Source organism: Poecile atricapillus, chromosome 1 (genome assembly GCF_030490865.1).
Source record: "Poecile atricapillus isolate bPoeAtr1 chromosome 1, bPoeAtr1.hap1, whole genome shotgun sequence".
Taxonomy (NCBI): domain Eukaryota; kingdom Metazoa; phylum Chordata; class Aves; order Passeriformes; family Paridae; genus Poecile; species Poecile atricapillus.
Window position 1 is genome coordinate 132,087,150 of NC_081249.1, and position 27,541 is coordinate 132,114,690.

Here is a 27,541-nt window from a genome sequence, read left to right on the forward strand (position 1 = left end):
CGGGCTCTGTGCCCATGGCAACGGGCGCGGGGCCGCCGCGGGGCTGTCGCACCGAGCCGCGCCGAGCCCAGCCGGACCCGCAGCGCGCCCGCCGGAGCCGCCGCTTCGCACCCGCCATCAGCGCGCGCTTCACCGTGAAAAAGAGGCGGTTCCTCTCCTGCCGCTGCGGGGCCCAAAGGTAGCGCCGGCCGTCCCGGTGCTCCCGGCGGCGGCGCGGGGCGGGGCGGAGGCCTGGCGGCGGGGCAGCCGCTGTCAGGGTCGCGGGTGGACGCGGAGCGCTCCCGCCGGCCAGGCTCGGACGCGGGGGGTGGCGGTGGAATCGCGGCGCTCGGGGCTGCCGGGCGTGAGGGGCGGGAGCGGGGCGCAGCTGAAGTTTTCCCGGAGAGCCCTGGCGCCCGCCGAGAAGGTGGCTCCAGGTGTGGGGGGGTGTGTGTGTCCCTGTGTCCGTGTCCCCTCCGTTCGGCCCTCGGTCTCCCCGGCCGGCCCGCGGCTGTGCGGGAGGTGACGGGGAGCTGTAGAGCGCCAGCAGGAATGAAGGTAGGGCTGGCAGCGGCGGCAGCCGCAGCGGCAGAAATGTTGAGTGGCTCGTAATTGCACGACTGCAGGGAAAACCTGGGCAGGAGACTCGACGGGTTTCACTAGAAAGGGCACAGCTCTTTAGCCTTACTGCCATAGAGTCAAAGAACGATATGGGTTGGAAGGGACCTTAAAGATCATCTCATTCCAACCCCGTGCCGTAAGCCGGACACTTTCCACTATCCCAGGTTGCTCAGAGCCCCATCCAGCCTGGCCTTGAACACTGCCAGGGATGGGGCATGCACATCTTCTCTGGGCAGCCTGTTCCAGTGCCTCACCACCCTCACAGTAAAGAATTTTTTCCTAATATCCAGTCTAAATGTACTGGTTCAGTTTGAAGGCATTCCCCCTTGTCCTGTCACTACGTTCACTTGTAAATAGTTTCTCTTCATCTTTCCTGGAGGTTGCCTTCAGGTAGTGTAAAGCTGCAATTAGGTCACTGAAGCTTTCTCTTTTCCAGCCTGAACAATCCCAGCTCTCTCAGCCTTTCCTTGTAGGAGAGGTCCTCCATCGTCTGATCAACTTGGTGGCCTCCTCTGGACTGACTCTAGCAGATTGCTGTCCTTCCTGTGCTGGGGTCTCCAGAGCTGACCACATCTTACTGTGCTGTTACTCTATTACCCCTGGAGGAGCTCTGGAGAGTACTCCAGTGCCAGGCTGGCTGCTGCACTCAGGGTTAATTCCAAAAGTGGAAAAGGTCAAGATATGGCTGTAGAGAGGTAATGTTTTTTGCTGAAATGAACATGGCTAAGGCTCTTAAAACAGTTTGCATTTGGCAACACTGTTTAGTAAGCCTGTAGGAGAAAAAAGCCTTAATTGTTTGGCTGACTAGTATTTGCTATGGAAAGATAACATCCAGTAGTTTCAACATGAGACCATCACAGTATCAACAGTGAAGTGCCTGTGCACCCATGGTATCAAGTTCAATGTGGAGATTTGTTTTGTTGTGGTGTTTTTGTCATTTAGTGTTCTCTTACTGTCAAGGAAAGTCCTGTAGCTGACTCAATATTGGCGCACCTTTACTCTGAATTCTGAAATGACTGTCAGGATTCCTACTGTAAAGACTGGATAGGAGCCACTCGAAGACTTTGAAACCAAGCTTTGTTGAAACCTTTATGGACCTCTGCTTAAAACTCACAGAAAGTTTATGGAAGAAGCCCACATTTCTATGAGCACTTAAGATCCTGTTACATTTCTTGCTGTCATTTACTACACAATGATCTTGTCAGTCACCATCTCCACCATGGGCCACAGATTACTAACCTGGTTACATACAGTACCTCCTAACTGTCATCTATTTTCCCTTTTACTTGCTTCTGTATTCTCTAGGGTGGTAGAAGTATTGTGTTTCGGAATAAGAAAGATAAATATATTTTTAAAAACAACATAAGTTTAAAAATATTGTGGTGATGTAGAGCAATGTGAAGCAATGTGAATCTCATTCACTTCTAAACAAGACATTTAACATAAACAAGGAAAGGGGGAAATTGAAATTATGAATTTTTACTGCCTGTTGGGTCTGCTTAAAACTTATATTAGCAGTTGGATGCAAAGGCATCTGATGTAAGTTTTCTGTAACACTGCCTGAGATACTGTTGTTTGGTGTTTGAAATTATATTCAGAAAAGTCCACTGGGCAAATAAAACTGAGCGGCAACAACAATAATTATTTTTTAATAATACTAAGGCAAAGTTTTCATACCTTGGCTGTGCAGTACTGGGAGTGCTGCTGACGTAAACTTTATGTTCATATAAGCCAAACTAAAGATTTTCTGTCAAAAACTGCCCTCCCCCCCCATTATATATACCTAACTGAAATTGTAGTCATGGAAGTGGAGAGCAGTAGTTCTCTGAGGTAATAAAAAATGTGAAATACATTGACTTAAATGTCAGAGGTGTGGAAATATCGACACAATAGTTTTAGAGCTGTGTTGGCTAAACAAATGTGCTTTACATAAGAAAGATAAAATTGTTTATGGTTAAGTTTGAAGCCGCTATCAGGGCTTCCTGTGATTTGAACTCATGTGTGGAGCTATTTGATCTAGTGAGGCATTGTGCTCTCAGTATTGATTGCTCAGTAAGCAGAAAAGATTTCTCTGAAGTTCCTGTCAGATACGTAGCAGAAATGAGCCTTTTGGTTAGGGGTGTGCTTTTATGTAGATAAGGTCATGACCAGGAGCTAATGCCAAAACAAATGAAATCAGAGTCAAAAGTCACGTTACTTTCAATAGTTTTTGCGCTTCTCTATGTGTGTGATTTGACAATTGGAAGAACAAAAGAAATTGTATTTCATTAGAACCAGTTAAATCACATTCAGTTATAAATAGTATTCTTCATCATAGGTCGTTCTAGAGAAGTATAGACCCTTTTCATGATTGCATTTCTCCTGCTAGTCTTTATAAAACTAGAATGGGATGTTGGTTCATGTTTTTGTTTCTAAGCAAGTAGAAATCAATGGGAATTAGCAAATTGTGAACATAAATCTCCTTAGGCAGCTATCTTATAAATATATATATATTTATAAGATAATTGTGCCTATATATTTTTAAATCTGGCTCCATGTCATTAGATCTAGATTTATTCTGGATAACTGTTTTGTACTTTTTTTTGGAAGAGGAAAAAGGTACCTTGGATTCCTGGGATGGTTAATGTTTAGCATCACTTGTTCACTGGAGCAAAATGCATATTGTTGGAATAATTGAAATACTTTTTGATTTGAGTTAGAGTTTGAGCTAATTCATTATTTGTATGTAGTAGCACATTTGAGGTTGGTTTATACATCAGCCTTGACAAAATTGCTGTTTGCATTTATGAAAAATGAATTTATGTGGCACCAAGTATACCGTTGTATTGTGTTCTGTGTGGGAACTGAAATTAGAATGCAGGAAGCTATAGTTGTAGCAGTAATTTTTTTTTTATTTAATTTCTATTTGAAGTTGTTAAGATTTTTATCAAGTATACACTGAATTCAGTACAAGTTTTTGCTTGACTATTGGCTTCATAAATCTTTTGCTGAGCCAACTGTGTTGGAAAGAATTAATAAAACCAAGCAAGTTGCTTTGGAAAACAAGCCTAGTATTTCAACATTCTTTGGTTAGTAAGGTAGCTTTGTAGACAGTGATTTTTTTTTTTTTTTTTTTTTTTTTTTTTTTTTTTTTTCTTTTAAGCAAGGATAGGGAAATTCCTTGGAGTCAGGTAATATTATAAATATGTATAGGTGTGTGTGCATACAGGTTTTTAAATTATGAACCATTAACATTGCCACAAGAAGAATAAAAGTCTTCAGACTTCACTTAGGACAGAGCAAAGCACGTGTAGCATCAGCCATACAATTTGCTTCTATGCCATCCTTTTTTCTGGACGTAGTGGTGCTGTGTTATGATACTATCCTATACTGTATGTGGTTTGAACATAAAATTGTTCTTTCCCACTTGAGCATTCATAGTTTGTGTTACTTGTGGATGACTCATTTAATAAATCAGCTGAAGTGCATTTTTTAAAAGGCGGTTCTTTCAGCAAATGTTGTACTAGGCACAGTCAAGGCATGCTGTGTTTTCTGGGAAGCTGAAAAAAGCAGCTGTTCCATCAGCCAGCTTTTAGTTGTAGAGAAAATTAAGCAGTTCCAGTGCAGTGAAAATGTAACAAATACAACTCAAAGAATTTTAGTCAAGTAAACAGGGGAAAAAAAATTCTCCTGCTTTTATGTACTTAAATAATACTGTTTAATAAAGAGCTATTTCCCCACAAGATTAAAATGTTTCTTGAAAAAACAAGGAAGGTCTCCTGGTGCAGAGACCTGAGTGGGATGTGCTCTTTAAAAAAGATTAGGACAGCATGACCAATGTGAAACCTGCTGGATATTGGCCAGGAAAAAAAAGCAACATCTGAGTCATGAGGTTAGTGAACAGCATTGACAGAAGAGAAGAGAAAAATACTTGAAGGATAATGAAACTTTATATATATAGATATATAATAAAATAGCAATGATAGCTGGCTTATAGTAGTTAATAGCTTGCACATTAACTTCTAAAATGATCAGTTTTCATTTGGGAGGGGAAGGGTGCAGGTGTTTCTATGTTTTGAATGGTAACTTGCAGGGGGAAAAGTACTGCAGCTTGTAACCATTTCCCTTTGCATGTCATTTCCTGCTCATGTCTTCAAGGAGCAAACCCAGTGCAGGGGACTGTTGAGCAAGTGAAGAGACACCCTCACCACAATTAAGAGTTTTATAGCTTAACAGAGTGCAAACAGGTTTTTCCACTTGCCTCTCAAAATTGCTGCCACGTATCTGCTGTGCTTATGCCAGATTAACTCATTGGACAGTGTGAAAAGGATGCATTAACTGTTGATTCACGGACTTCCATATCTTGCTTAAGGTATGATAGCTTAGGGTGTTTGTGCAGCAAGTGCTCCTGAAAAAACTGGGGGGAACCAACACTGGTGTTTCCAAACAGAATATGGCAGAAGAATAATCTGTTTCTGCCTAATTTCAAATATTTAATTAAGTTTTTTTAGGATTCTGTAAGTGAATCAACTTATAGATTTGAAAATAAATTTTAAAGAAATGAATGAATAGAATGAAACATTTCCTGCTTAAACTGTGATACTTGGACAGGTATATTGCTGTTTCAGAGAGATGAAAAAAGATTGAAGATGTTAGGTGACTGGAGCAGACTGATGAGGGAACACTTTATATCTCATTCTAGTACTGAGAGTGGAATATTCTTAGAAAACTAAAAATCAGTAGATGTATTTTATCTATTTCCTGGCACTTTTTTTTTTTTTCTTTTTTTTAATTCAGCACTGCCTGTGACATTTGTTCAATTCTCCAGTGTATAGCATAAAAAATATGGTCATGACTATAGAGAGCATTACTGTTATCCTGCACATCTGCACTGTGTCTACACAGACTTAATTACTTCCATATCAGAGCATATGTGGAATTTGTGAATAGGCAGGTTTATTGTGCATTATGTGAATCCAGATTTTTGGTTTCATTGCCCATCATGGTACACATGGGTTTGGCAAGTGCAGATGTGCAATGTGACTTTTACAGTGTTGTGCTGTCTTACATCATAACCATTCACTGAGCTTCTACATGTGCAGACACTTCATCCTGATATCACTACATTGTTTTGCCTCAGTTTTAGAGACTGACATTGGGTGTTACTTCATTAAAAATACTTTTGCTTTGCTGGGAAGGTGATGGAGATGTCAGTACCTGCATGATGTTGTTTTCTGGGCAATGGGTGCTACGTTAATGAAAAGTAATTTTTGGGCTTGTATTATAACACTTGGCAGCTGTATAAAATAGGTGTTTAGCAGCTTATGGTACTGTTGCTGGAACAAACTTTAGAAGTAGCATTTTGTAGTTAGCTCTCAAAGCTTGTAGCTCTTCATAATTTAAATGTTCAATCCTGTTTAACTGACCTTGATAGGAATTTGTGATGAACAAATAATCAAGATTGCTGGCAGGCAGTCTGCAGCTTTTCCAGTTGTATTTTTCCATTCATGCAAGTACATAGGTGTCTCTGTTTTCTGCTGACTGTCTCATTCTTTTGGATCTCACTCTGTTTTTTGGAATACTTGGAGAAGTTATTTTTCCTTTTCCCTGAAAGCTCAGGATGTTGGCTTTGTTTATAAACTACAGTATTTGTCACTGTCATTTGTATTTGTAGCACTACTTTTATGATTAATTGTCTTTATGTACTACAAGTGGGAATGTTTGTTTATCACTTTTGTAAAGATAAGATTGATTTCTGATACCAGCAGATTACAGTTGTGCTACCTTTACATCTAGATGGACTACTTGTCTTTGACTAAAATCACTTAATTTCCAGATAACAATTGTAACATTAGCTCTCTCCATCTGCCTTTAAGAAAGTAGTCAGCTGGGCAGATCCATAACAGTTTATATTTCTATTAAAGCATATAGAAGTAGGAAGAATAATAATATGCCACATAGCAGGGCAAGAGGATGTATGCTGTGCATCGCATACTGCTGATGGCAGTGAGCAAACTGACACTGCTCCTCTTCTGCAGTACCCTCTGCTCACTTGGTGGCTCTAGCACAGAAGAAAGCCACATTCCTGGGTCAGACACATGGATGCACTCTAAATGCCTGTGAAGGGATGGGCGTCCAGGAATGGGTTTTCAAAAGTCCAGGACTCATAAAAGCAGGTAGTGGGCTGAGAGCGGAATGAACTCACTTGGCAGAACAAAAAGGGAAACCCCGCTTTTCTTCTCATTCAGCCTTTACTCTTCCCTACACTTGCTGAATTTGAGAGTTGTGCTGCATTTTTCTGGTATGTGATTAATGTTAGATTTTGCAATGGACCTGGTTTCTCTCTTCTAATACATGTCAAAGTAGAAGGTGCTCTGTGACTCAGATGTGACTGGCACACTCTAAAGGAGGTTGACTCATGTCTTAGTCACCCTACTTTTCTTAAGGAAATTTTGGTGAGTGTAGTCTTGAACTAGTAGTTACCTAAATACAGTAACTCTGTCTTCACTAGGTAATTGTTTTTTATTCTACTAAATATATTTCCAGTTTACTTGTTACATCACAGTTGGGATCCTCAAAATACCATGGGAAATGTTGTGTTAGGCATAGTTGTCTGCAAAGTCAGCTCCTCTGCTTTTAATTCTTCCCAGTATGTGTGAAATTTATTAGCTTGTTTTATCAAAAAAGCCACAATAAAAACACACACTGAATAACCTGAAGTAAAACTGCCTGATGAAGTCTTCTGAGCAGCCTATTACATCAAATAGATATGAAGAACATACTGTGATATCATCCAGTCTTTCCCATTATGTATGACAACATGTAATTACAAAGGTTAAAAAAAACCCCAATGCCCATGAGCACAAATTCCACAGAATGTCAGCAGAGCCAATAGCACTTTTTTTTTTTTTTTCTTTATTAGGTGTTTTGATAGATCAAATCTGCTGACTACTGCAGATGTAGTTAAGGATAATATAGCTCCAGTAGCCCATCCCAAATCTGGAGGTGATTAGTGCTCCCTCATATGGGGGTGGCAAACCAGCATGGTAGTTTATATCTCAGTTGTTTCAGCTCAGCATGGATATTTGATGTATCAGTGTTCCTCAGGAGCAAGGAAAAGTCTGAAAAATCTAAATGTGCCCCCCTTCAACTTAAACTGTCAATCCTTGTCTCCAATATTGTTCATGTTACTAGAAGTTGTAGATGAGAAACTTGAAGAGATGTCTTTAAAATGGATCAAAGACCAGATGTCATTGTTGAAAGTGTTGGCATTAGCACTTGCCGTAGGCAAATAATGAGTCAATACCAGACCTGTGGGAAACACCTGAGTTTCTGGGTTTCTGTGCTTCTTTGCCATCACCTCTTTGGCATGAGCATGCTCATTTCATAGCCACAATAATGATTTGCTAAAGCACTGTTTACACACCTTGCATAACTAGAGCAGTGTATAATAATACTAAATTATTTTTATTGCTGTAATTTTGTATATATGAAAATATTTTGGTTGGAAAAATACTCATCCAGATTTTTAGTATTATCAGAAGGCTACACTGTTTAAAAACGAATGCTTCAAACATACATAACCTTTTTAAAAAAGTTTTGCTAAATGCTGAGAGTGCATAGATATAATTATTATAGACTTGATAAGTATTTTGGAGTATATTAGTTTTCTTTCACATGCATTTTCTATACTTCAAGCATGCTTACGTCCATTCCCTTAGAAATTACTAGACAGCCCCATTCATACTCTGCAAGAACTTCAATAAGGTGGGTTTTTGTTTCACCTGTAGTACTGAGAACTACTCTGAATCTTGGCATCTACATCAAGATTAGGAGACTTAAAGACCTAGTATTTGTTAGTTATTATCATAATCTCTTGTGATTAAATGCTGTTGAAATTACAAACCTAGGCACAGCATTTATACAACAATATTCTGTAATTTAAAACACCCAACATACTGGAACTTTGGCATTTGTAAAAACAGTGGTGAATAACTAATCTTTCACTCATCAGCTTTGTAAGTCCCTGCAAGCAAGAGGTATAGAAATTAACTTACCAGTTCCAGCAAATCAGTCTGGGTCTGGTTTCTTCGTGTGTTTGTTTCCTTGTTTTACGGGCATAACCTAGGCAAGGCTAGTCAGAGTTGTGAATCTGACAGAAGTGCTGACATTCAATTTCAAATGTTCAGTGTGGCAGCAACAATAACTCCTGCTATCCCATCTGGTAATGATCAGATATTAGTTATTTTTAAAAATACAAGTAACAGGTATTTGCAGAGCATAATCCATTTAGGCTCCTTTTGCTGAAGATGTGATTAAGAAAAAACAGTTTGTCCTGGTTTAGGGGAAATTTGTGAGAAAACCTCCAATGGGGCCCCCCCCCGGGAAGCAAACTCACATGGCCCCTTCCTCCCACCCCCCAACCACTTCAGCAAGAGATTTCTCTGAGAGAACTGGAAAAAACCTGTTTATTTAACGGGCAAAGCACTACCCAGCACAAGAATGAACAATTTCAAATTACAAAACCTCTCGCTGCTCTGAAGAGATGACAAACTTCAGAGGGTCTCTTTCCTGTGGGTGTTTGCTCTGTTATCAGTCCCTCTGGCGCTGGAAAATGCCGCTGCCCAGGCTGGGCTCCCGGTAGTCCACGGGTGCAAGCTCCCGGTGCTCCCCCGAGTCCCCAGTCCAGAGCAGGTTCGATCCGTTCAAGGAAAAGGGAGAGAAAACAGTCCAGGAAGACCTCTCTGCTTCGGCTAGCTGGAAAGCCTTGTTGTCTGTCTGTGCTGTAGTCAAAACCCCGTCCAGGATGTGGGGGGAGCAAATACAGTCTCTGGTAACAGACTCCGTGCTTCTTCTCCACCCACTTTTACTCTCAGATGATGTTTTAAGGATACAAAACTTATTTCTGGGCTAGAGAGATGAATGGGGGTACAATCTAACATCACAGTCACCCCAGGCCACAGTTTTAGAAAATTGTAATTCTTGAGCTTTTGACATACAAAACAGTAGATGGATAGGTGGATATACTTTTATCTCCAGCTATTTCCTCATCCCAAACAAAAGAAAAAATATCTCTACACATATTGAATTTTTTTTTTTTTTTTTTTTTTTTTTTTTTTTTTTTTTTGTATATGAATGCTTTTATTTTCCTAACAGTTGAAGAAGGGGGAATAAGGGGTGTCAACAATGCTTAACATTAACTATGTACCACTATCAACATTTATTGCCATAGTAAAGGGCAGCTTAACCCAAGCAAAAGCAATGCATCTCTGTCAAGTACCAGATCATGTAGTCAGGAAAACTAGCACTGGCACCATAATTAGTTTCTCCCTCTCACCCCTCCCCCTAAAAAGAGATTTGGTTGTGGTGGACATAAGTACTTTTGACAGAATTCCTTGCATGATTTGCTAAAGCACTTGTACAGAAATGCCTCTTGTATCAGGTATACTTCTGATTTGACTGCACATTTCTTCCATGCGATGTCTTTTTCTTTGACATATATTATTTAACTTTAGACAGTCTTTGACTGGCAACTTTCACCTTCTAGGAGGTGATTTATATTACCAATGTAATATTGGAGTTTGCTCAAAATTCTTACGGAGAGTGTCACAGTCTGAACTGGCCAGATTGTTTCAAGAGCCTGACTTTGCTGTCAGATGCTGAATTACCATAATTACTTCTTTTAGCTGGATTCCTTGTACTCATTCTATCTAATTATTCCATCTTACCAGCTTCTGAATGAATTATTTTCAACCAAGTTTGATAGAGGGGAAGAAGACATAGGTCAAGAACTCAAAATGCTCAGTGCTCATCAAATTATGTGTGAGTTAGCTCCACCTAAAACACTAAAGAAAGGGTGGGGAAAACGGGCTTAATAAAGGCCTGGGCTCAGCAACAATTTCAGAGAGTGTGAATACCATTTTTCAGGAATCTCTATCTCCCTGAAATACAGATATGACATGGATTGTAAAATATTCTTCCTGCAAAAAAAATTTGAATGGGATCTTGACTGCAAATTAGGCAAAGTTTTTCAGTGTTGAAACATAAAATCCGCTGGCATTACTATGCTAAGATCTGACTCAGTCTCCCTAATTACCATTAGGAGTTTGCCAATGAATTCAGCAAAGGCATGATCCAAGTAGGAATGTCAGTATTAGTTATGGGAGACTTGAACATCCTAAATAGGTGTTCCCATCTGTTTTTGATAATACCTCAGCATGTTACAAACCTCTCACCATTTACAACTTAGGTTTGGCACACAAGTGGAAGCCATTCTGAGGAAATCTGTTTGCCTAAGAATGGCCTTTAAAAATTAAGGCTGTATTTTCTTCTTTGAGTTTTTGTATTCCTTGAGAGCAGGAGATTGTGAGGAAAGTGTCATATTACAGGTATCTATGTAGGAATGTAAAAAAATTTTCCTTAGTACAGTAGGATAACATGGTGTATGTTAATTTTTATGACCTCGTCTCATTTCAGATGAAGGGGTTATCTGTCCTGCCCCAACGGTGTCTTTTGCTGATGACATGTCTCCTAATGGCCTTGGAAGCTGTACCTATAGACATAGATAAGACAAAAGTCAAAGCAGAAGGCCATGTAGAAGGAGAGAAGGTAGAAAATCCAGTAAGTATAAAGAAACTGATCTGATGAAGTGTTTATCCTAATTGTTAGTAATCTGGCAAACTCCTTTAGAAGGAAACTAATTGTTAGTGTGTGTGCTATCTGCTCTGGGGAGGTTCTGTTTAAATTTGCTCTTAATTTTTTTTCAATGGGCTGCTAAAGGTGGGGTGGCACATGGAAGAAATTCCCAGCTTACAGCAGGAAGAGCATACTCTTCAGTGGAGACTTACTTCAAGTGGCTGGGTGGTACCTTAGGAAATTCCACTCACCTATTCTAGTTCAGTGTCAGTGTTTCAACTAGAACAGTAACAAATGAATTGCACTGTTTTAAAAGAGCCAGACACTATATTAACATGACAGATGCTTGTGTATTACAAGGATTCCTAATCACTTCTCTTCCTTGTCAGTTGCTGCAACAAATGGATCATAAATTGCTATAGAGCAATGATGCAAATCTGAAAACACAAAGATATTTTAGACAGCATAGTGCCTGTGTTGCTAAGATTAGAATGCCAGTTTAATAACTGTATTTAAACAAAACTAATTAACTAATTGTTTGTCAGTATAGTCTTTCCTCAATTTCCCTTTTTTGTTTTTTTTTTAAAGGATACAGGACTTTATTATGATGAATATCTCAGGCAAGTAATAGATGTCTTGGAAACTGATAAGCATTTCAGGGAGAAACTCCAGACTGCTGACATAGAAGAAATAAAGGTAGGTTTCAAAAAAAGGGTTTAATTGAGGTTAATTGAATCCATAATCATGAGCCATGTATATTGTATTCTTTCTTCCTTTAGTTCCTGGCTCTAGGTGGTGGCTGTTGTGTGTTGCTCCTTCAGGAGCTAGAAATTTAGGAAGGGAAGAGCAGGAAACAGTCTAAAGTGACTTACGGAGTAGGTCCTGCTTTTTGTGTTTCCTTTAATCCCTCATATTGCTGTTGGCAGCTTGTGGCTGTATCTTTTCTTTCTGTGCTCTATCTGGTGTCACCCTTGGAGATTCCTCTCCATTTCCAGGTTCTTGCAATACACATCGGTGGCTGCTGCTGCCTTGTACCTCCCCTCAAGCCTAACAGCTCTCCTTGAGAGGATGAGACATTTTGTGTGCTTCTCACAGTTCTTTTGAACTCAGTGAGAATGTTTGATCAAGAAATTTGTCACAAATGTTAATAGGCATTGTTCCCTACAGGTTATGGTCTTGCTCTTTGAAGGAACAGGATACTTAGAAATTCTCTTTTTCTGAAAGCTTTTAGGATTTAGCTCTGTTTCCATAACCATAGGCATAAAAATTTTGAATCTGCTCCTTGAAAAAATGTTGAGATTCTTACATGGGCTACAGTATTGCCAGAGACTGCCATTAGTTTGCTGTCTTGCAGCTTGTGTCTAATGGGAATCCTAAAGAATCCTAAAGAAATTCTTTCTTCCTGTGTTTATGTGTAACTTTTTTGTTTTTTGACAGAGTGGAAAGCTAAGCAGAGAGCTTGATTTAGTAAGCCACCATGTGAGAACACGGCTGGATGAACTAAAAAGGCAAGAGGTAGCAAGATTAAGAATGTTAATAAAAGCTAAAATGGATTCTGTTCAAGGTAAGAATACAGAATTAATCTAGGTGAGTTAACAGATGGAGTTGTGTTAGAGAAATGTCAAAGTCCAGCAGTTGTACATTGTTTGTTGTCACCAATAATGAGTAAGCTGAGAATAAGTGTCCTTTCTGAGCTGGCCTGGAGTCATTAAAGTCTTTGTAGGAAACTGGAGAGAAGAGACAAGCCATCTCTGGCTTTCTCTAAATAACTGAATTTGTTTCTGTCAGTGGATTTTTCAGATACTTCTACCTCTTATTTTCGACCTCTTATTTTTGTAATGCATCAGTTCATAGAGGACTCACAGAGAACCAGTAATATAATAGGACCGTGTTTAAGAAAAAAACCATGACAGTATCATATCCTTAGGGGGTAGAAAAAGACTTTTTTTGGTCAGGTTTTTTTATTATTATAAAGATGTTTGCAAGTTTTCAAGGGGGATCCCAAGGAATTGAATACATAATGCATCAAATAAAATACTCCTAGAATAAGGATCTGTCTTGTAGGCTAATTTAGATGTGGCAAATAGACTGAAGAAGTGTGTATATGCAAATAAATGCTTATGGGGATGTTGTTCCTGTTGCAGACAAGGAGTCCAGCGACATCATGGTGACATTCACAGCTAGGTGACAGCAGCTAATGATACCTGGGTGTGTACATAGTTGTTTTAGGAATTTTGAAGTTCACTGGATTGATCACTTCTACCCCTCTCTGCTTTCATAAATCAATAGATACTAACAGAGTGTGCTTTAGAAAAATAATTCTCCTCAGTACCTCAGATGGTACTGTGTAAATGTGAGATCTTACTTTTGGGAACAGATTATTGCAGTTCAGAATATTCAGATGAGTGCTAAGATGTTAAAACATTTTGCAAAGCTTATCGTCAGCTTTGGCCATGAATGCTTCATATCGAGTATGGCTAGATTACATATAAAACACAGCTTCATCTACACACCTAGACAACATCTTGGAATATGCACAGGGAGAATTCTATCCTAGACAGAGTGGTTTGACTTCCTTTTATTTGCTCTTGTAATCTTTTCCCTATAACACCGCTTAGTATCTTAGTCTTCTGTCCAATCTACAAAAAGAAAAAAAAAAAAAATGCACATAAACCCCTCCTCTTTTCTATCCTCTCAGCTGGATCAGGTTTAAAAAACCCCAGACAACCAGATTTGAGATTATATTCAGCATATATTCAGTCCTCATCCAGATATGTTTTTAGATGTTTTCAGCAAGATCCTACTTGACTGATAAGTACAGGCCAGAAGAACATTAGGAGCTGGGTCTCAGATCATACAGTAATGTGCCAAGTAAACAGTGTCAGATAGAATGAATCTTTTTCCCTAAGTGTAAGCAATGGAGAAAAATGAGTTTGGGGGCTGTTTTTTTATTGTTTGTTGGTTTTTCTTAAGTCTATTATTACACTTCTAAAAATGTTTCAAACTCAGACAAAGACACATGTATTTAAACAGAAATTATGATTTCACCAGGGAGGAATGATGGTTGAAGTTTGCCCTGGCCAGCATTTGCTGTTTTGTCTTAATGCAAACACAGTATTGATTGTAAAGCAGATAGTTTGTAAAAGAACAGTATGTTCAAAAATGTGTTTTTCTGTTTTTTTAAACAAAATATTCTTTGCTAAGCCATCTAGTAAAAGCTTGTCACAAGTGTTGTACTTAAGAAGAAGCTTAAGAAGCATACACTTCTTAAGAGCATGTTACTATGTAGCATTAGTGTTCAGAGATGATGGTAACACCTAGAAAAGCTGTGGTAGAAATGTGTTTAGTTATTACTGCATTGTGTGTCGTATATTGGTGGGTATCACTCCTGTCACAAGGAAGAGAAAATGTTTCCAGCTTTTAGACACAAGACCTGTATCTCCACTGTCTTTCACTTCATTTTTTTCCACAAATGAATTTTGAATATCTGCTTATTTGATTTGATACAATTTTATGCCATATTGTAGATGAATCTTTGGGAATATGTGTGTCATTTGCAAAATGTTCAGGGCAGTAGAAGAATTTGAGTTCTCCCAGTGCAGGAAAAATATGCAAGTTGTTAGCTTTGGTAGAGCACAATTTCATCTATCTCATTTATATAGAAGAGAATAAAATATATTTTTTAGTTTGTAAAGCTCAAAGTGATCATAGTTTCCCTTATTGAAACAGAAGCTGTAATTTGTGCATGTAAAATGATTGTGTGCAATGCAGCACTGACCCATCAGAAGGAATGTAGTGCAAATTACCATCAAGTTTGTCAACTTCCTCCAGGAAAAGCAGCTTTAGAAATATTACTGTACTTTCCTCCAACAATGAAGAAATTGCCCAATCCTCTGAGATCCTCAGGCACAAGCTCCCATATGAAAGACTTTAACTTGTTGGTTTTGCTGGATTTCAAACTTATTTTAATGTTTTACACATGTACCTTCTTCCAGACACTGGTATAGACCATCAGGCTCTCCTTAAGCAGTTTGAGCACCTGAACCATCAGAATCCTGACACCTTTGAACCTAAAGACTTGGATATGCTGATCAAAGCAGTGAGTGCCAGATATGAACTACTGTGGGGGCTGGGGTTTTAATTATTATGCTTTTTACCTCTGGTAAGGGGAAGTCCTTTTCTATATACCACATTTTATAAATGCCATGCAGTTTTCATTTCATCAGAGAAAAGCAATTTGTCTCCTTGCACACCTGAAAACTGTTGGCAGTGTGCATGATGCGGAGGAGTCCATAAATTTTGGGATGTCACCTTAACAGGACTTAACATTCATATGCCAGTATAACCAACTTGGGGAATAAAACACACCTTTCTGAGAACCTTAAAATTAAATACAGGTGAGATAAGGGTACATTTTTCCCAAGTGTTTTTTTTCTGATTTCTGTTTCTAAATTACGTAGGAGTCTCACAATTTGATGTAAATAATCATCTCTAACCTAGCCATATGAATTTTGGGATCTCTTTTAAATATATATATATATATATATATATGTATATATATATATATATATATGTATATATCAAGTTGCAAAACCACAGCGGAGTGGGATTTGAGATAGCAATATTAAAAATTGCTTATACCGGGCATGGCATTCAGTGTCTGTTCAGCAGATTGAGTATATGTCACAGGTGTGTGGGTTTTTTTCAGTGCCTGTTTATTCAGGGGATGCAGTTAACCTAAGCAGGGCATGGCTTTTTTCAGCTGCTAGAAAAAAATACACTTCCCAAATGGAAAAATGTCTCAGATATGGTTTAGAGAGCACTGCAGATTGATGGGAGAATTTGACAGTTTTTATACTTTCAAAAGAAATTGAAAGGTAATTTCTGTGTAATTTTTTTACTCTTGGAAGATTTTTTTTCTCCATTTTCTGTAGATTTTTTTTTTAAGAGATATTGTAATTTTTCTAAACATTTCTGAATATCACTTCTGGGAAAATTCTGGTTGGCTTGGAGAAGCATATCCTTAACCGGGCAGTTCTTTTTCATTATGTATTTTATTGTTTTGTCTTCTCATTTCTCAGCCAAGATACTGACAGGATGTAATGGATACTTAAGGGGGTCTTAGCTTTGGAATTGCTTTTTAAAACATATAATGAATCTGAAAAGTAAAATGTAAATAATGGACAGTATCAGGTGTAAACGTGTTACTTTGGAATGCACTACCAAAACATCCTTTAATACTTTGGCCTGTATGAAAATGACACAACTTTAAACTCTATACAAGAATTCGTCAGAAATTCTCCTCTCATACCCTTTCTCTCCATTAAATTGTTTGGAGGTTTTTTTATTTAATCTGTATTTAAGCTGCTGCAAACTAAGTCCCATTATTAATGAAGGCACTTTTGTCATTAAACTGTAGGATAAGCTACAAGTGTTCTTATTCTGAAATGATCAAGGAGTTAATGGTACTGTTAGTATAGGGCTTGATTAACTTGAGTTCATTTATTACTGGACTCCTTGAAACCTTCTTACATCACCACGTAATTGCAAAAATTGTCTAACAGATGAACCATTACGAATTAACTTCTGTCAAAACAACCAAGGGAGGAGAGATGTTTCTGCATCACTGTCCTGTGAAAGGAACCCCCAGCCAGTCTGCCCTGAATGGCAAAACGGCCAGCATTGCCCACCAATCTGAACAATACAGTGTTTTAAATGTCAGATTATGTTACATAATCATCTGTCTACATATATCCGTATTTTTAGGCTACAAGTGACCTGGAAAACTATGATAAGACTCGCCATGAGGAGTTTAAGAAATACGAGATGATGAAAGAACATGAGAGGAGAGAGTATTTAAAAACACTGGATGAAGAAAAGAGGAAGAGAGAAGAATCCAAATTTGAAGAGATGAAGAAAAAACATGGAGATCACCCTAAAGTTCACCATCCTGTAAGGCCACAGTCTGTTCTTGTGTGACTGAGTGTGAACTTTCCAGAGAGAAAAAGCCAATACACAGAAGGGTGTATTTTGTTTGTTCTCATCATTTGCCTCCTCTTACTGACATGGGAGCAGAGAGTGGGCACACTGCTGAGAGCATTACAAACCCCACTGTATAAACTCCCATTCTTTCTGTACAGATGTATTATTGCTGCCAGAATTCTTACAAAGACACTGAAAAATTCATAAGGAAGAAGCCAGAACAACATTCAAAACTGTAGGGATGCCTGCATCGTATGCCTGGCCTGCAAGGAATTGAATCACAGTACCGTTTGCTCTAGGAAAGGCAAAATAATTTAGCTCCCTTCAGCTGTTGTTTCTGGATAGGACTGTATGGCCATGACTGATTATTACAGTGCTCCTTTTCACAGAATATGTATTTTCTTTACACTCCCTCTTTCCCTGGGCCTTTCTGTCTAATGAAGATATTAGACTTCACCAAAAGGGAATGAAAGAAAATGCCACTAATTCCATTTGCCACATGACTAATCAGCAAATAAAGCAAGCCTTTCAGAGAAACCATAATGGAAAGGTAATGCAGGGAAATGACACTAAATTGTCTTTTGAATAGTTTTTCTTTGTAACCAATCTATAGGGAAGCAAAGATCAACTGAAAGAGGTGTGGGAAGAAGCAGATGGACTAGATCCTAATGAATTTGACCCCAAAACATTTTTCAAATTGCACGGTAAGAGGTTTAGTTTTAATCTAATGAACAAGTGAAGTGACTTTGTTGCATTCTGCTGAGGACAAGTTTGTCATATCTTAGGATGAAGTTTTACACCTCAAGCAACTTGGATGAATCTGAATAGTACAGAGGAGAAAATATTTGTTACTGTTTATAAATTTTGTGCAATGTTGTAAATTGAGTTTAGAATTTTAACTACTATTGCTCAACTACTCCTAAAATCATACAGGCAAAACCCAGTAGTGATTCCTTAGGGAAGTATGGGTACTTAAAGGGCTGTCCATATCTATAACTTTGCTTTTACAGTATGTGCTGGGAATAAATCCTCAGAGATTTGTGTAGGCACAAAGTCTGCTGTCTCATCATCTCTGCAGATGAGTACTATATACCCCTAGAGTGGTCACAGAAAAGCCAAGCCTCTTCAGAAGTTGCAGTATTCCCTTGATAAAACAGAAACCCTCTAATCCTGCCTCTAGGTTTCTGAGGAATGGGAAGCTAGAAACAATAAGTAGAAGAACTAGTAGAGATGAGGATGTATCTCAAAGAACACCTTGCTTTACATGTGGTGATGTCACCATGTAATCTTATTTTCTGATACTGTTAAATGCTTCATCAAAAAATGCCCCATGGTAGATCCTGCCTGGCTAGGGTTGCAAAAGGTTGAACAGTAGATGGAATTTGACTGATCCGAAAGATGATGATTTAGATAAAGCAAAGTGTTCTAGTTTGAGTCTAAACTTTTGTCTCAGTTTATAACCTATATAATAACCATATATTACAGAATCATAGAGTGGTTTGGGTCCAAAGGGACCTTAATGATCATCTAGTTGGAGTTACTAAATCTTATCTCTTCTTTCTAGAAAGAGATTTTGAAAGTTAGCTTTCTGAAATTTTTTGGTAGCTTGTTTGTGCAAAACCTACCAAAACAGAAATAGCTGAAATCACCTGTTGCCTTTGAGGTTAGTATATAGAAAACTTTGAAGCAATTACACAAAAATGCTGGGTAATAATTTGAAGTGGATATTTTTATTTCCATTTCAGAGGTAGTGTAACAGTATTCAGAGCACAATATAGGATAAAAGGTGGATCATTAATTATCAAGTATTCGCCTGTCTGCATTTGTCATGAGAAGTCATCTTACACTTATCTCAAGTGCTGCATGTTTATATAGATTTTCATGTAATTCTTTAATTTTTTGGGAATCATATTTTTAGTTAAAGTTTTTCTGCAGAATCTTGCTGCTTCTGAGTCTAATTACAAATTTAGTGGTTAAATGGGGACAACTTGTTCTCAGCAATATTTTTTGGCAGTTGCAGTCTGCACAATCCTGTGGTGACCTATTTCAGTTTGCTAATCTAAGAAGTAGAAAGATTGCTTCAGACTTGTCCAACTAACCAAAAGTGACAATACACTCCAGCCAATGCCTGATAAAAAACCTAAATAGAAGAAACAACCTATGTAACCAGCTCCTTATTAAATGTGTACACTGATCTTTACTTAACTCTTGGAGAACTATTATGTGTATGACTTTCTATATGTACTCAACTTGTATTTTTAAAACTTCTTTTTGTAGATGTCAATAATGATGGTTTCCTGGATGAGCAAGAATTAGAAGCTCTCTTTACTAAAGAGGTAAAAAAAAAATATTCAGAAGCTTAACTTCTTTCAGTAAATGGTTAAAGGGATATCTGTTTATCCCAAGTGTATTTGGGAGCTTTGGACTACACAATGCCAAGTTTTGTGCATCCTTAATATTTCTACAAAAGTGTAAAACCTATTAGCAGGCAAAATAAAGTACTTGAAGTATAGGAGTCAGACACCAGAAATCTAGTGCTCATGTATTTCTCTGCCCCAGGCTTGCTGGAGATTCTATGACTAATCTGCAGGATAAGTATTACCTGTGTAAATGGCAGTGTAGAGAGCTGTTCTCCCTAGACGCAGCCTGATAAAGGTTCTGAAACTGGGCACCTCTGCTCATTCAGTGTTCATCAACAAGTCTGATGAGAAAAGTCATTTGTGAGACTTTGCTCAGGGACAGCACTGTGGAAGTGGCTACAGAAATTTCATGTATTTTATGTCTGGCTAGTTTGAAGTACATGTACAACTGATAAAGTAGACAGGCTCTTAGTTTCTTTAAGACTTGGTTTGTTGTCTGAAAATTTAACTCTCTTACAATAATTTGCCATAATCTCCTTCACTACAATGAAGATACAGCATAGTCTTTTTTGACAGATATCGCACTGTTTGATAGTTTTGCAGTGTAAAAACTAGTAGCCTGGGGCCTTAAAATTACCTGTGGCTGGGCAAGTGAAGCTCAATGCCTGAGAAAGCCAAGTAGAAGCATATGCATGAACTCTCCTTAAGGACATTGTGCAAGAAGAGAACCATTAAATTTGGCACTGAATTTGTCTTGTGATACCCTGAATGCTTACAGGGTCAGCTGCATGCCCTGGTGAAAAAGCCACTCTTTCCCATTCGAGAAATCACTTGGAACCTCTGCCTGCTTTGAATCAAATGTAGGATCAGACTGTGCACACTGAGGTCAACTTGACTGTAACATCCACAGCACTGAATTGTAACAGACCACATGAATTAACTGAAAACTTCATTCTTACGAAAGAAAGGCTCACTTGTTGCTTAAATACTGTGCTGAAAGAGGAAAATTGCACACACAGAGAACATCTCACACTACTTTTCCAGATATGCTTTGCCATTTGAATGAGCAGCCTTTTCTTCAAACTAACATGTACTAATTTTAAATTTCAGTTGGAAAAAGTTTACGATCCCAAGAATGAAGAGGATGACATGGTTGAAATGGAAGAAGAAAGGCTGAGAATGAGAGAACATGTAATGAATGAGGTGGGGGCTGATTCTCTTCTGTGTTCAAAAAATACAGTTCTCCTAACATGAAGTATTGTCTAAGTGCAGCAGAAAGGGATGGCCTGTCACACTGAGTGCTGCTGGTGCTGGGATTCATGCCAAGTTACAATTGTCAAGCCCCATCTCTGTATTCTGATGTAATGGCTGCTGACTAGTTTTTATTTGAGGAGTTCCAGAGAAGGAATTGTTCTATAGCCTCTGTTGTTTGCAGATACTGAGATTCAACAGAAATTCCTTGTGAGTTGTATGTCAGACAAGGAGGATTCTAAATGTGCTTTGGCACTTGGCAAATGGATAAGATTTAGTTGTGAGGAAAGGGAATAGAGAAATGTAATCTTTCATATAGCTCAGCTTTGTCCCTCCAAAAGGGGGATCAGAACTCAAGCTATTACGTGTGACAGTGAAAACCTTCACTGGGTCTGATGGGTTTTCAGCTCAGGAGACAGAGGAATGGAAAAGGGGATGTTTTGAACCACTGTGTTTTCCTCACATAGTATTTCTGTATTCAATTGCATTCCTTAATCTTGAGGAATAGAGCAAGCCTGGTCATCTATTAGTCATAAAGGGAAACATTTCCTCCCTTACCCTTAAATGATTCCAACACAATTCAGCTGGGTGGGATTTTTGTTTTCAAAACCTCCCCCTCCAACAGCGGAGATAATTTTGTAACTGTGTACTGTAACTGTGAGTCAGAGTAGTTACCAGAGAGCTACAAAACATTTTTCCATTTTTTTAAGTGTTTCCAATAAAACCAGTGAATTTTGAAGTAAAATGTCAGGATTTACTTTGTAGTTTCGTTTTTGTTAAGCTGCATAAGCTTGTGAGAGAAGTTTTCAGAAAACGTTGTGGGCAGTCCCTTGAAAATGGGACATTTAAAAAATTGAAAATTGTTATTATTTGATTGATTAAATTAAAACTTAGCTCCTCCAAAGCCTATCCTTTAGATTGAGCTTAATTTTTTTTCTTCAAATAGGTTGACATCAACAAGGACCGCCTAGTGACTTTGGAAGAGTTTCTTCGAGCTACAGAGAAAAAGGAATTTTTGGAGCCAGATAGCTGGGAGGTAATGAAAATGTGTTCCAAGTACAACATACAGCACCATTACCAGCATTTGCAGCAGGAAACCAAACGGCATGTCTGTGACCTTTGGTTTTTTTCAGCTCTGCTTTGGTATGTGTGTCGTTAAGCCCCTCAGCTGAAGGCAGCATTCAGCTGTGGCAGCCTAAATGTAATGCAGATGTGAACTCCACAAATGGGAAAGGTCTGGCGCCACCCCGGGGATTGGAAGAGCTTTTCACACATGCTTTTCAAACAGAAATGCACATTTTGCTTATGAATGGACATTATGTTCACTTCAAAGGGAAGATAAGAGCTCAGCTGGAAGAAAGAGGATATTTTTATGCTACATCTAAATCCCTAGTAGAGCTTTGTTGAGAAAATAGCTGAGAAATGACTGTTTTGCTGTTTTCATTGAATGTACACGGTGTCACGTCTCACTGTTTTGTTTTGAGGGTTTTTTAGTGAACCGTGAAAAAATTTTAGTAAAAAAATAATAAAAAATACCCATGTTTTCCTGGCTAACTATTCATACTTGCATGTATTTTCTTGCAGACACTAGATCAACAGCAGCTCTTCACTGAGGATGAGCTGAAAGAATTTGAAAATCACATTTCCCAGCAGGAAGATGAACTTAGAAAGAAGGCAGAAGAACTTCAGAAACAGAAGGAAGAGCTACAGAGGCAGCATGATCAGCTTCAGGCTCAGAAACAAGAGCTTCAGCAGGTACATGAGTGAGGACAACATGTATTTGTTTTCATCTTCTCTCCTTATATGTGTAATGGCTCTTCATAATTCTCAGCTCTGGAGATTTACCTCGATTTCTCATATGAGTCCCAGCTGATTTCTAAACTAATGGTACCACAGTAAAACATAGTCTGGTGTTCTGAATTAAAGCAGCTCAGCACTATACCCACTAAGACCTTACATAACTGCAAAATTTGGTTTAGATGTATTCATTTATGTCACATTGGAGAGAGCTGACAAATTCAAGTTTTTCAACTGTTGTATTTTATTTTTCACCAGGTTGTAAAACAGATGGAACAAAAGAAACTACAGCAAGGAAATCCTCCTGCAGGACCAGGTGGAGAACTGAAAATCCAACCCCGTATGTGTCTTTCTGTGTAGATGTACAGACTTTTTAAAATAAGATCTGCAATGTGAAAGTCATTACCTCCATATTTTCTGTTAAAACTATTAACTTAATGCAGATTTAATGACCTCTGGAGAGAGGTTCACTAAGCTGTCTTTCAGAGCAAAGTATGTAACTCTTCTAAGTACTCCTGAAATCTCACTGCTTTTAAGTCCACAGTAAGAAGCCGGAGTCCTAACACAAAGTATCCAGTGGGCAGAGAAGGAGGATTGTGTTGTAGTAGTCTAAAATACTGAGATCTAGAGCATCCAGGGAAGAACAGGGGCATACAAAAGGCAAGGTCCCATGATCTATGGCTGCACTGCAGTCTCAGGCTGCAAAACAAATGAAAGCATTTAAAATCCTCAGTGGCCAATTTACCTGCAACTGGATGCAGCATGACACAAGAAGTTAGCCTTGGGCGCTATGAATGACCAATTGCTTCAACACCCCCAGGAGAAAGCAGTGCCATAATAAATACCTGTATTTCATCACTGGTGGCAGCAACACAGTCAGGTTACCACTTCTTATCCATAGTAGATTGCCCAGGTTTTTTTTGTGATTTAAAGGGGCTATGCTGCCCCCTGCATCCTAAATTAGTCTTTTCTTGCTCTTTAGAAAGATTGAAGCTCTGCTGGCTTTATTGGCTTCTATGTTCATGTGCTGACATGATCAGCGAAGCTCAAGAACTTCTTGACATTGATCTCAAATATAAGCTTCAGATCTATCCAGGCAGCCTTTTGAATACTAGGAGCTCTTAACTACTCCTAAAGGGCCAACAGAGGGATTTCAAACCTCAGGAGCATGTTCAGTGATTACAGCTTACCGTGCTGGGTACCCTGAAATTCTGCCCACTCAGTTCTATGAAGGGAAGTGACAAGATTTCAGAACCAATTTAATTCTGCCCTTTATTTGCTTTGACACTACCACTGTGGGTAATTTTGTTTTATGATCCTTCATTCCAAGAGCCTGAATTCCCCTCACCTTCAGTAAAACCATTGTGTGTAATTGGAGATGATACATCTTTTGATACTGGCAGTGTTGTAGTAGATACTGTTCTTAACACATATATTATTTTATGTAAAAACATGTAAAACATGTAAGTCATTTAATTAGGTATCATGAGAATTCATTAAATTAGCCAGAACAGGTCACTACTCATTTACTGAATCAAGGACGTCCAAGTAGACTCTACTTTAAATCTGAAGGCCACTGGAGCTACTAAGAGTAATTTAAGGAAAAAAAAAAGTCCAGAAATGGAGCTGCATGTTCTGAAATCTTCATTAAACTATGAAAATGAGTATTACTCAAATGTAGGCAAAGGGAGAACATTGCAAGTACTGATGCAGTGAGGAGTAACATACTCGAGTTGTTAATTATTTCTTTTTCAAGCTTCCTAATATGGGATGAAAGGTCTCATGAAAACATGATTTATTTCAGAAAGAACAATGTGTTACGTGAGAATATTTCACAGAAAGCAGAAAAGTAATCTTTACTTGCAATCATTACCTGTAAATCTTGTTTGCAGAAAGCAACTTGTAATCTAAGAGGTAACACTGACAAATAGGGCAGTCTATTGGGTCTCAATCCAATTTCATTGTTAGGAACACAAAAAACTCTTGATTCCATTTATAAACCAGAAAATAGAAGGTTTTGTTTGAGTGTCCCTGTGCTAGAGGCTTTCATTTAGAGATTTTTAACATTTATGGCCAGTTTATTGAGAAGTTATAAATGTTTTTCTTCTTGTTTTCCAGCTGGTGAACACAAAGCTGGAGATGCACCACAACACCCAGTGGGAGGTGATCAGCCTTTACCACCAGGACATGTCCAAGAACCAGCTGTCAGAACTGATCAAGTTCACCCTTAACCACTTGTGCCTCAACTTTATAGCATCTTTATTATTTGGGGTGGGGAAGGGGTGAGAGGGGGTGGGGTGGGACAGGAAATCAGAGTGAAACATGAACTTTCTCCCTCAGACTGTAAAATCATCAGGAATGTTAGAGATGAAGTATCGGTCAGATCTGATTTATAAGTTAAATTAATTTTCTCTCAAATGCATCAGTGAAAAACACAAGGGGATCATGTAGAGGCTGTAATAGAGGAGGAAATGAAAGAAAAACCTTAGTATTAATGGTTTATGGCCAGGGGACTGAGCTGTTGAACTCTTCTCTGACAAAGAGGGAGGAGATATCTGCCATTCTGTGTTTAGGCATGAATCAGAATCTTCTCAGAGAGGAAACAGGGAACAGGCCTGGATGTTCAATTAGGTCTAGTTTGATGTAGAAACTCTTTCCAGAAATGCTGAAAGCAAAAGATGGGGAAACAAAGACCATAGATAAAGGCCTATTACCAGCACTACCAAACCCTTTCTTCTTTGAGACCAAATAAAAATTAAATTTCTTAATCACAGAAAAATTGCACTTTCTAAAATTTAAACACAGCAAAGAATTATATGGAACAGTGAATATTTTTCATGTTTACAGAAACCTAAGAATTTCACTGAAAGCCTTCAAAAGGAATACTACACTTGTTGTGTATTGATCTGAACCGTCCTCATTGTTGAGATTAATTCTATGTAGCAGTTGAAAGCTCAACTGGCCCTTGGGGGACAGTATTTTGTTCCCATTTCTTTCATCAGATGCCAGCTGATCTCAAAATTTTGCATGTTACTAAGTAAGCTTTTTTTGTTGATGGAAATATTGTGCAAAACAGAGCAAGACTCAGTGTCTTTTTCTGTGCAGATTATCCTACCTCCTACAATAAAACCAGATTTTTCAAAGTGCACCATGTGCTTCAGAGAGCTCTTCTCAGATGTAAATCTGGGATTTGTTAAAGGTCTCATTGTTGACTCTTATGAGTCTTTCAGCAATTGGTCTAAGGTTATGAATTGTCCTAAGCCAGGGGTGCTACTTGTTTGTATTATTTTGGTGTTGAACCAGGATAGGTCCCTAGTATTGCAAGCCAAGATTTTACAAGAGTAAGTTGATTTTCATGTCAGTTTTATTATAATGCTAAAAAGTTGTGCCAGTGTCCCTGCTTCTCATTCATTTCAAACTGAAACTGTCTTAAGCGTAACTTGTACAATGTGTGGATTTCTTTGTTTGCAAGGGTTTTTGTGGTTGTTTTTTCCTTTGTTTTGTTTTTTAAACACAGATTGTTCTGATTGTATGATGCTGGCTTTGAACGGATACACACACCTCTGCTAGCATCCTTTACATTTCCTTCCTGTTCTGTGGCTAACTGCTGACAGTGGCATTAAAAGTGATATTTTGGGGCTCGAGCAAGGAAACAGAAGCACGCTTCTGTTACAGAAAGATATTCATTTCAGAATAAGAATTGAATATTTTAGGCTAACTCAAAAAAACCCAGAAGGCAATTGCTAACATTTTGTATTGACATATGGGGAATTTCTCACTCTGAAGAACTTTGATTGATGGAAGCCAGGCACATTCCTTTCATGCTCAAGGCTTCTTGCATCAGACCTGGGCATATTCATGTTCTCCACACAATGCAGCAGGACTCAGTGCCAGAACAGAACAGAAGGGTTTCCTTATCTATTTTATCCCGTTAAGTTGTCATGTTGCATTTTCTTCATTTATACCACTTAATTTCACTTGTTTTACCTTTTCTTTTTGTTCTTTATGCAAGTAGATGACATTTTTAGTTTTCAAAACTGATGTCTCCACTGTTTGTCATTTCTATGCAATTCTAACAACAATTTGATTTTGTCTTTGTCTGGAGACTAAAATATCCCTCAGCAGCCTCATCTGTTTGCAAAGAGGCCCAGACGGAGTTACAGCTACATGAACTTTCTCAGCACAGCCCTAGCTTTGGGGTTGTAGCCTAATAATGGGTAACAGGGTGAGGAGGGAAACTAAGAGGGGGAATTATTCAAATGTCATAGTAAAGGCAAGGGGAAAGCTTACTGTGTTTTCCCCATCCCACATGGAAGTTTACAGAGGACAAGTGATACAGCCACAGATTTGTAGAGAATCAAGGACTGAAATCTTTGGTGTGAAGGCATTTCTACCATACAAATCATTCCTTCAGGCTACTTCTGCCTCCTGACAAATGCTGTTAAATGTCATGATGGCTATGTAATGTGATGTTCAAGCTTCATTTTCAGTGCAACCTCTTATATTGATTGTAAGGTCGTGACTCGACTGCTGACGATTGTCCCACTCATCCCATTTACTTGGAAACAGCCAGAGTTTTGGAAAGAATTGTTGTAACTCGGAAAGTAGAATGCTAGAACCACAGAGAAATAAGGGACTGGAATATTAGGGGCACAAATGCTTATGCCTGTATTCTGCTTTTCATTTAGGAGGTGATTACAACAAAACTGTATCTAACTTTATGCAGACACCAGTTCCACCACAAAGATGCAGAGATTCAGTTTTGTGCTTGGCTGGGATTTCGGTAGAAGGATGAAGGGGTAAAATTTGGTTCATGTTGTACAAATTCGTATCTCTGGTGCAATATATGTAAAAAAGAAAAAAGAAAAAAGAAGCCCCACTCTGTACTTTGTATAGATTAGTTTTTAACTGGATTAAACTGAAACTCAGCACAGTGA

At 38.5% G+C, this 27,541-nt stretch overlaps 1 protein-coding gene across 3 annotated transcripts; it reads left to right on the forward strand.

Moving 5' to 3' along the window:
• On the forward strand, positions 1-27,541 carry NUCB2 (nucleobindin 2). 3 transcript variants are annotated; one of them, XM_058838321.1, is made up of 13 exons: positions 1-178; positions 11,056-11,199; positions 11,803-11,910; positions 12,652-12,778; positions 15,210-15,313; positions 16,981-17,166; positions 17,810-17,900; positions 19,474-19,532; positions 20,667-20,759; positions 21,754-21,843; positions 22,392-22,562; positions 22,863-22,944; positions 24,723-27,541. In XM_058838321.1, exons 2-13 carry the CDS (start codon positions 11,056-11,058, stop codon positions 24,833-24,835), a joined length of 1,368 nt encoding a protein of 455 aa, XP_058694304.1. In that variant the 5' UTR covers positions 1-178; the 3' UTR covers positions 24,836-27,541. The 3 variants fall into 3 exon arrangements, with proteins under 3 accessions (XP_058694304.1, XP_058694294.1, XP_058694312.1); XM_058838311.1 differs by lacking the exon at positions 1-178 and adding an exon at positions 518-537; XM_058838329.1 differs by lacking the exon at positions 1-178 and adding an exon at positions 1,148-1,295.